The following is a 10,154-nucleotide window of genomic DNA, read 5'->3' as shown; positions in this document are numbered from 1 at the left end:
TGGGCAAATAGTATATAGTATCCGATAGTTCTGCGAACCACGCAAATGGACACCGCCAGGAAGTTCGTCATCGTAGTGGCCAACGGCACGCTCTTCGACGCCAGCTTCACCCCGTGCGCCGCGGCCTTCCAGACGCTCAGGGCCGTGCAGGACAGGTGCAACAAGCTGCTCGTGGTTACGAAGGTGGACGGCGCGGAGCAGCAGGAGGCCGTGAGGCAGCAGATGGCGGCGCTGCTCCCCAACGTGCCCGCGCACCACCTGCTGTTCTGCGAGCAGGCGAAGAGCATCTACAGCTTCGTGCGCCAGTTCGACTCGCTGGTGGACCTCGTGGTGGACACGTTCCAGGAGAGCTACGACGAGACCGCGAAGTTCTACCCCGGGAAGTACCACCTCGTGCAGCAGACGCTGGACCGCGTCCTCTGAGTTCCTTTATGTTCAGTAAACCATCACTCGTACTGGTTGCACAGGAACAGGTAGGTGGCCAGGGCCATCTTCCGCTTGTACAGCACGTCGTCGCCCTGCACGAGCTTGTTCAGGGGGTTGTGGCTCATCACCTGCATGGCCTTCAGCGCGCTGTGGATGTCCTCCTTCATCTTCTGCACCTCCGTCTCGCCGCGGATGATCATGTCGCGCATGTTGAACGCGTGGAAGTACGCCAGGTCCAGCTGCCCCGCCACGAAGTCCCGCACCAGCATGTCCATCTCGGGCCGCTTCGCCTCGTTGCCCGTCTGGTGGTAGATGAACTTGTCTAGCCGGCTGAAGATCACGCTCGTCTGGTCCCGGTCCACCTGCAGCTCCGTCAGCGCGAAGTCCCGCAGCAGCCGGTACGATTCCCGGATGCGGGTCGTCGTGCGGTCCAGCGCCTGCGGCTTCTCCTTGATCATGAACGAGTACAGCTTGCCCCAGTCCTGCGAGTTCACGCGCTGGCAGCTGCTCAGGATTGCTCCCTTCTTTATACAATTATTTACAATATTCTTATTATAAAGCTAGCATTGGTTCCTCACATCAATAAGACTATTTTATGAAAATTATTGTTTGTATAGTAATTAATTTTTTAAATAAACTATTAACATTATAATATAATGAAACATATATTTCTTCAAAAATGCCAACTCAACATTAAGTACTCTAATTTTACCTTATTAATCTCAAAAAGCGATACTATTAAAATTTAAAAAATTATCCAAAACTTAAATAACACCATAACTCAAGGCGAGTTGAAAATACATTTAAAGCATGTGAATTTCGCGCAAAATATCTTCTTACATTCTTTATAAAATAGTGGAAAAATAACGTGTTATAGCCAGCTCATTAACTCCAAAATGAAGCCAAATGTATATACGATCAAAATGTTTTACACAAAGCTGTACGTTCTCTTTTAACAACTAAATCAAAAATAGATGATTTAAATAATATAGCAAATAATGCATTATTTTGTATTTAAAATGCAAAAAAGCAAGCTATTTTAGCTAAATTTACTTAGATAGCTCGTGAGAAAATTAGAGGAAAGCAAATCACCAAATTTTAGCAAAAAAGAAATTTTGCAGTTCTCTAAAACACGTTCAAAACAGCCATTCAGTTTTTTAATTATAGAGTTTTATGCTATGAAAAATGCGATGAAATACGTCAAAATATAGATTTAAAACTACTATAAACCTCTTTTATTTCGCTTTTAAACCATTATTAAGCAGCTAAAAACGATAAATTGAGGGTTTTAGAGGCTTTAGATTTTTATGAGAAGAACGCAAAAATAAACTATACCGAAAACATCCTAAAAGCTGCATTAAAGATTTCTTAGGGATAACTATAAGAACGTGCTGAAAGTGTTGCTTTTTAGGCTAAAAATAAATTTTTAACTGAAGAACGAAATAGAAGGAATGAAAAACTAAATTCAATGAGAATTAGTTAAAACTAAAAAGTTGATGATTCAGTTTTTTAAGATTTTCCATCTTAACATAGTCGTCGTAGTGCACTTACAATTAATTCTTTGTAGTATCAACCTTTTTAGGTTTAAGTAAATCTTTAGTAATCGTTATAGGACTAATTCGTCTAGAGTTAGATTAATGATTTGAAAATTTTACAAAATACTGTGATAGATGACAAAAATCGTCTTTAAAAAGAAATTGAAAAGTTGCATATTTTATAATGCCGCCTAGATAAGACAATGCATCCATGGAGCGCTTAAATCGAAGCAGATGCTTAAAAATTAATAGTTAGTGAATTGAAAATTCAAATTCAGGACAATGATGAAATGGTCGAGTCTATTAAAGAGCGTTTACGGCAGTATAAGTGAGTGAAAAGTATCGTTCAATTATATATTTTTAAATTTACATGTAATGTATTTTACTATTAATAATAAGTTTTACCAATTTATGCCATTTATCTTTTCAGCAAGGAATCAGTTTAATAACATATCTACTTTATATACATAGAAATATATGATTGTAAAATTCTGTTTAAATAATTTTCACTAAAATTTTTTTCATATATCTTTAAAATAATGTTAATAAAACACGCAGTTGATATGTTTACTAACGTTTTAGTTATATTTTATTATGGTAAATAAATACGTGGTGTGATAATTACAGCTACAGTTTATTATATACTACTTGATCATTGTTGATAAGTATAAGATAACTTAAAATTTAGCTTAATAATTGGAGTAATGAATTTAACTAGCAATTGATAACTTTATTAGATTCTATATTAGAGTATAAATTATTGTAAGCATTAATAATTACACTTTGATATTTCTTTATCTTGATATATAGTAAATTCTAAGGGTCAATTTATTTCTATTAAATTTCATAGAAAATGGTATTTTAAAATAATCTAAAAATGTATACAGCACCATTATATCATATCATATTTATTAATATTAAATAAAGCATATATTTAATTCCTTATATATTTTTAGTTTACTAATTTTTTAATTAATGTATCAAATATAAAGTATATATAAACTAATCTATAATATAATGTAAAAATAAATGAATAACTTTTGTGTTATTTTACTACCATCAGAATGGCGTAGCAATGTATAACTAAAAGCATATATTCACTAAAGGTTAAATTTTTGTAAAATAGATAGTTAAATGTTCATTATACCTCAAACATTTTTTACAGGATATTAAATTGATCCTGCGTATTTAGCAGAAGTCCCGAATGGGTAAACAAGTATATTTCTTCATAATTCTGCTAAATAACTGCAGACTTCTATAATTTGTGGATTGGTAACTGTTGAAAAATCATAATATGAGATTAGAAGCTACGCATTCCCTAACATTTTATAAATTAAATCCATCCCATTTAGGGTTTCTAATGATGAGAAATACAAAAGAATAGAATTTTTTGCCGAAAGATAGCATTTCTTCATTGCTTAGAATAGATTAATTCTAATTTGCTGTGATGTACGAAGATCAATAACTATGTATAGCGACTAAAAAGTTGAAAGTATTGTTTACATAGGCAATTGGCCTCCATTACCATAAGCAATTTGGAAAATTATGCTCCAGGCGAAACAACTTGAAAATGATTGTTGTGTACTGGGATGCTGTAGAATTGATGATTTAGGTGTATAAAATGATATTGTGTATTATAAACCGAATAATAAAAGCGAAGTATCATGCAAAGAGTGTAATGAAGGATTCTACATTTTTAAGTGAATATGATCAATTATTATATAAGTTTCATTTGTCGATAAGGTTCATTTAATAATGTACTCAGATGAACATCTGCCATTCAGGGCTTACAGCCCAACAAGAAACATAGAAAGCTAAACAAAAAAGCTAAAATTAAAAGATTCTTACTGTAAAAATATACATTTGACAAGATAGATTATGCAAATTCTTAAGTGATTTATAGCTTAATTTTTATATTTAATTCTCTTTAATTAACACCACAAAGAAGATACAAATATTTTAATAGTAAATTTTATAACTTATATAATATTAATTACAACTTTATAAGTCAAAATTATCATGTATAAGCAATAAGACACCACTCATCTAACAAAATCAATCAATCACTCCACTTCCTCGCTCAGCATGAAATAAAGGCTCAAACACAATTTTTACTAATACTCCATTTTATCTTTTAGACACTAGAAGACCAATTCCTAACCCCAAATTGCAGCAATTTTCAGATTATTATGAATCTTTCCCTTCAGTTCTTCGCATTTGACCCCCTCAATGATCGCTTTTCGCATTGCATAAGCCACCGAATATGCAGCATCTATTTAATCCAAAATAAAGCTCTCCACAAGCTCAAAGTGTTGCTTTCCCTTCGCTACGATTCTGTAGCTGTCGGTTTCTCCAGTTTTCACTGCAATTTTTTTGTAAATTTCCGTATATTTCGATGGTTTGGGCTGGAAATTAATCAAAAAAGTATACAATCTAGCCCATTCTGTTGTTGGGTCCTGTAGAATTTAAGTAATGAGGAATACGTCTATATTTTGAATATGTGTGCTGTTATTAATTAGATCCCCAACAAATTCTAAAATCTCTGTTTTAGGCTGCAAATAAAATTACAGCTTCGTGTTTTTGATAACGCGCGCTGCGAGCTTAGAGGGATGAATAGACTCATTTTGAGGGGCTAGAAACTAGATATTTGGGACCTTCTGAGTCAAAATTTAGGATACATTAGGTATTTATAAGGCGGGAATTTTTTTGATTTTCATCGACTTTTAAAGCGGTTCCGCTTCAATTTTAATTACTGGCTATACAGGTAGAATCTTTGGTTCGATAAATGGTTTCATTTGAGGATAAATTGGTGCTAATGATACTGCTTTATCTTGGAGATATTTTTGAAGCGGATCGCATGCAAGAATTCGCTCACAGCGTAATGCGTGAGCAATATGTTCAACTCTGCGAGTTAAGAGTTCTTTAGAGACAGAAATTGGTACAAAAATTTCATCTGGATTTTTGGATCTTAGAATAGTTATTGCTTTAATAATTTGCTGAATGGTTGGTTATACTAAGTGTTATTTTATGCTAAGATACTCATTAAGCGTTGCCGTATTAAGAATTATAGGTTGTTAGCTGGTGTCTGGAATAGCATTTTTGACTTCTACGAAAATATAGTATAAAGGAGTCTAAGTGATATTAAACGATTCTTCGTCTACAAAAAAGCCCTAGCGTAAAAATTCGACGTGCTTAGATTTCTGCCTGGTATCTTTTCCGACTATCGACTGCATCATAGCTTCAGTATAACCCATATCGGTAATTATGTGCATTAATATAAAATCATGCAGTCTGCTCCATAAGGATTGAATTTATTTAAAAACATGCTCAATCATTTGTTGGTCTAGTGGTAAAATTCCATTCTATTAATTTATTAATCTTTCAATATCTTGGCGACTTGTGCCAAATAAAGCAATAAAAAGTAATTTATATTATAAAGTAATTTCCCATGCTTTCCTAACGTATGATTATTCATAATCATTAATAGCAAAGAATTCTAACTTAAAATGTCTAAGCATATTATATTTTGGATCATTTTCTGGTAAAAATTCATTAAATTTGATATCAACTTTCCACAAAACTTAATTTGAAGCATCAATTAAACTTGCTTAATCACCAATTAATTTAACCGATTTCTCTTCCTCTACTGTTAAGTTTTCAGCATAATCTGGATAAAGTTTAGTAATATTGTTGCACATTTATCTTTATATAATAATTTATATGTGTTCTTTCTCTTAAATTGTGATAGAACTAGCTTTTAATTCGGATAGCCTAGATAGCCATTGAAGGAAATCAAACTATTATAATTTTATATGCAGGAATCTCATATGTTCTAATCTATATAATGATTGTTAAAATTCCTCCATGTTAGCAGTGACAGATGGAACTTTATAAGGAAATTCCAGTTTTTTTTCAAAGCAAAGAGTAAGTAAGTTGACAAAACTCGTTAAAGATTTTGAAACTTTATATGGATCATCTTTTTAAATAAATCGGTAATATGTTTCTAGCGGTGTTGAACCGGTACCTATTCCAATTTTAATTAGCATTAATAGTTGCCTATCTCTATACTCTTTATCATATTAGTCGCATTCTGATTTTAATTAATTATATAATTATAGTGCTTTACTATCTGACAAACTATAAATGGAATCTGTGAAAATAGAAAATTTATATTTGTTACTAAGCTAATTCCATTCTTATTTTTAATTAAGATTTATCCCCATGACTGGATCTTGATCAAATACTACCATCAGTCCTCTGTTGAGATCACACTCGGCCTATAATGTACGTTTAATTATCCATTAAGAAAACACATTAAAATTTTTATAAAATTCTAAATTTAGTTATGGCAAGAAACAAACTGCATCTAGCTTTTTCTTAATCTCTTCGTTAAATACAGTACAAAATTTATGAATATTAGGTGTTTTATTCTTATTCTGAAGTTAAAAATCATTAGTCAAAATTTATAACAAAATATCAAAATTTTATTAAGATGAGTTTTTGGGATCGTAGTCATTGACTTTAAAACCTATTTAATGGGAAATGGCATCTTCAGCTGAAATAATTCTAACATTAGGAACATATAATAAGTTTTTCTTAAAGTAATAACTTCTACAAGAATAATGTGAAATTATACGTCTAATTGCATGTTATACTTAATTTCTATCTGCTTTTAACAAAATCTAATCGAAGAATAAAACTTGGTTCATATTCTCTTATACAACTAATTTATGAGTTTATATTTTTAGAGTTTCAACCTATGGTGATAATTTTTAAAGTTCTTCTTATTTTATTGCGATATTCTAAGGATTAAATGGAAGGGAGGGTAGTGAAATTTATAAATGCTGCTATTTTAATTCAATTTTTATTGGTTTAACTGGACTAGATGGTTTTTGAAAAGAACTATCTTTTTTAATTGAAATTTATTTATACAAAAGCTAACTATTGAATATTTTTTAATCTAAATCTAAAAATTTTGGACCTGGTAACATAAATTTATGATCAAAAAATATTTCATTTTAAATTTTAGAAATACATTCTTTACTAATGATTATTTGATCTTACTCTAGTAGTTCTGCTTTACTATTTATTGATATTGTTCTAAGAAGGGATAAGAAAAAATGATTAAATTAAGTTATTTATAAAATTTTTACATCTTTACTTATTAATGATTACTATTTAATTAATACTTATTATAAAATTTAGCTAGATTTTACGAATTTATTATTACAAAGCAACAAAAACAATAGATGATTATCAGAAGCAATCATTTTGGTATAAAACAATGGAGTTGAAATTAAATTTTTACATTTCTAAGCTTATGAAGGATTGTTCTCAAAATAATATGTAATCATTAATTCAAAGAAACTAATAAATCTATTAGGTAAAAATCTATCTGATAACGATTATAATTATACCTTTTCAAAAAACATCATAGAAAACTATGCGCTATCTGAAAAATCTTATAATGATTGTATGTTTGTTATTATAAAATCAATTTGGGCAGAATAAAACCTATTATTTACTTAAGAAAATTATAAATTATTAGTAACATTTTGTCTAAATACTTACATATAAATAAATAATTCATATGATGCACAATATTTAAGCAACTATTCTAATGGAATATGCTGGATTTATTATGTACTATTTATGTTATCCAATAATAGGTAATTGATAATAAATTATGGTGTTTTCATAATATTTTAATCGAAGCCCTAATAAACCCCTGCATACGAAAACAGTCTTGTATTATCTAATAACCCTAATGCGATTTATAATCTTTTAATTTAATCTTCGTTGTTTAAAGAAGAATTTTAAATATGGTGTAATAGTGTATTTTAAAGATTCTAATTAAGGTGTTTAGACATTCCTCTAATTAGCACATTATTATGAATGGTACCACCTTAATATGAGACAATAGATATCTATTTATTTTAAAGAAAGTTAATTCTTGGTAATTTTTTTTCTTCTTAATCAAATAATTCACCAAGACATAAAGTACTTTAGTCCTACTACGTTGATGCCAATAAATTATTATGATATACCTTTATAATTTCATAGTTATGAGGATACAATATATATGAAGGCATATATGCATAATGCTTTATGTTATTACTGCTTTCAAGTGTATCATAGGACTGAATATTTAATGGATTTATTGCATAGTTAGAATCTAAAAATGTCTATAAAAGATCTAAAGAAAATGTTGATTCTTCTTAAATTGCAAAAATCTTTTTATAATAATCTTAATAACTGCTATTTTATTATTGAATTAAATTACTAGCATAAAAGGAATCCTCACATGATATTTATAAGTTTTGGCCATATATCATATTATAGCAATCCTACAATTATAATTGTTCAGATTTTACTAAATTTAAATAGGATAAACCGCTATGCTAGAAAATATGTTAATCTAAATGATGATTGGGAAAATATACTTTAGATATACGATGAGTATTAAACTTTTTATTTATCAGCGAAATATCATGATATGAACTTTATAAAATTAGTTCATATGGAATAGAATGATTCATATTATTATTAACTTCTTTATTTGTAAGATATTAATCCTCTTTAGCATTATTTAATTACTCTGTTGTTAATGTTGTAGTAATATTTTACTTAAGATCAAACCCATGCTGTTAAATAAGACTATTTACCTAATTAGATAGTTCAAATGGATTATTAAATTCAAGGTTAAAATTTTATATGCTCTAGCTAAATATTTCAAATTCTTCATATACCTAAATAGATTGTTGTTATTTAAAAACTAATAGCTATTCTTCAATACTTAAAAGTGTAATTAAAATATATATAAACGGAATACTAATGTCATGTAACTAATATAGCTGTTCCACATATATTTCAGTAAGTCTTGTCGAAATAAATGGAAATATTACAAATTTAGCTAAATAAGTTGGATTGATAAACGCCCCTTTCATTTACGTTACCTTTAAATAAGATATTAGTTAAGAATCAGTTAAAATAGTAGTAGAGTGTTGCTAATTTTCTAAATCTAAGTTAATACTTATATTTTGCTGCTAATAATAAGATAAAACTATATCATAACAATAATTTGGTACTATAACAATATAATTAAATATTTTAATATGTGATAATCCAATGCGAAGTTTATCCAATAAATCTTTTTTGCCTGAAGTTTCTTCTAACGTTTGTTAAACCTTTAAAAATTAATGGCATAGATTTGTATTATATCCTATAAACTATGAATTAGTAAAGGTATCATTTTTGCTTCTTACTTCACTAAATAATTTCTAAGATAAAGGATGTAATTAAAATATTTCTTTAGATTCAATTTACTATATCAAAGATAGGTTACTATACAAAATCCTAGATGATGATCCAATATTTTTATTGCTGACCGTCTGTTATTAAGTTTATAGAATGTTTTCTAAATGATAGTTTTCTAGTTATGAACTTATCCCTAAGAATTGAGATTAAAACGATGTTAAGATTGAATTTTCAGTGATAACCAATTTCTAGCATTGGACTGTTCCATTGTATTATTTATCTAAACTAGATATCAATATTTAAGAATATTAACTTTTATACTATAAGTAAAATCTTATTAAATAATAACTTAAGCATCATAATCCATATTATAAGCTGAAGTAATCCCTAAATTAAATAATGTCTATGCCAATCTATAATAATTTTATTATGTAAAAACTATAACTTGTTTTCTAAAATATTTAATCAAATAATATATTGCTGATTCTAAACTAATACTATTAGACCATAGTGTCATCAAATCTTAATCAAACTGTTTAATTAAATGTTACAATGCTATATTAAATTTTGGTTCTTATATAGTTCTTTTTTATTATATTTTTTCAGCATCCTCGACTAAAACAAATATATCTTTTAACGGGAACCTAAACTAATAGTATGATAAATTTTGAATATGAAGTACAGCTACAGGTTATATCATATCATTCCTAAACAATGATTTAGCCACAGAAAACTCATCTAATAACTCCTAATATTAATAAATTAATTCTGATTTTGGTATCCAGATAGGGTATCTAGGATCTTAAAAAATAGTTAAACATTCAGATTTAGCTGAAGATTTTTATTAAATAATAAGCTAAGGCTTCATATTATCTGGTAATTTAGACTAAACTTCATAACTAAAGGCATTATACATTTTAATTATTTAATATATTA

The 10,154-nt window shown here is 29.2% G+C and overlaps 5 protein-coding genes and 1 pseudogene across 5 annotated transcripts; 3 read left to right on the top strand and 3 right to left on the bottom strand. All coding sequences in view use genetic code 6, as the record gives it.

Moving 5' to 3' along the window:
* Positions 1-45: 45 nt before the first annotated feature.
* SS50377_27021 (uncharacterized protein) lies at positions 46-423 on the top strand (the record flags this gene model as incomplete). Its single annotated transcript, XM_067910820.1, has 1 exon — positions 46-423. One exon carries the CDS (start codon positions 46-48, stop codon positions 421-423), a length of 378 nt encoding a protein of 125 aa, XP_067761507.1.
* A 23-nt stretch (positions 424-446) lies between these two features.
* On the bottom strand, positions 447-941 carry SS50377_27020 (Hypothetical protein; annotated as a pseudogene).
* A 164-nt stretch (positions 942-1,105) lies between these two features.
* Positions 1,106-2,293, top strand: SS50377_27019 (uncharacterized protein; the record flags this gene model as incomplete). Its single annotated transcript, XM_067910819.1, has 1 exon — positions 1,106-2,293. One exon carries the CDS (start codon positions 1,106-1,108, stop codon positions 2,291-2,293), a length of 1,188 nt encoding a protein of 395 aa, XP_067761506.1.
* Positions 2,294-3,095: 802 nt separating this feature from the next.
* On the top strand, positions 3,096-3,665 carry SS50377_27018 (Omega-amidase; the record flags this gene model as incomplete). The annotated part of the gene is made up of 1 exon (XM_067910818.1): positions 3,096-3,665. The coding sequence occupies one exon, from the start codon at positions 3,096-3,098 to the stop codon at positions 3,663-3,665; it is 570 nt and encodes a 189-aa protein (XP_067761505.1).
* A 359-nt stretch (positions 3,666-4,024) lies between these two features.
* On the bottom strand, positions 4,025-8,908 carry SS50377_27017 (uncharacterized protein; the record flags this gene model as incomplete). The annotated part of the gene is made up of 1 exon (XM_067910817.1): positions 4,025-8,908. The coding sequence occupies one exon, from the start codon at positions 8,906-8,908 to the stop codon at positions 4,025-4,027; it is 4,884 nt and encodes a 1,627-aa protein (XP_067761504.1).
* Positions 8,909-9,510: 602 nt separating this feature from the next.
* SS50377_27016 (uncharacterized protein) lies at positions 9,511-10,134 on the bottom strand (the record flags this gene model as incomplete). The annotated part of the gene is made up of 1 exon (XM_067910816.1): positions 9,511-10,134. The coding sequence occupies one exon, from the start codon at positions 10,132-10,134 to the stop codon at positions 9,511-9,513; it is 624 nt and encodes a 207-aa protein (XP_067761503.1).
* Positions 10,135-10,154: the final 20 nt, after the last annotated feature.

Source organism: Spironucleus salmonicida, chromosome 7, assembly GCF_000497125.1.
Source record: "Spironucleus salmonicida strain ATCC 50377 chromosome 7, whole genome shotgun sequence".
Lineage (NCBI taxonomy): Eukaryota > Fornicata > Diplomonadida > Hexamitidae > Spironucleus > Spironucleus salmonicida.
The sequence above is the reverse complement of the archived record's forward strand: the minus strand, read 5'-3'. Positions and strand labels throughout refer to the sequence as shown.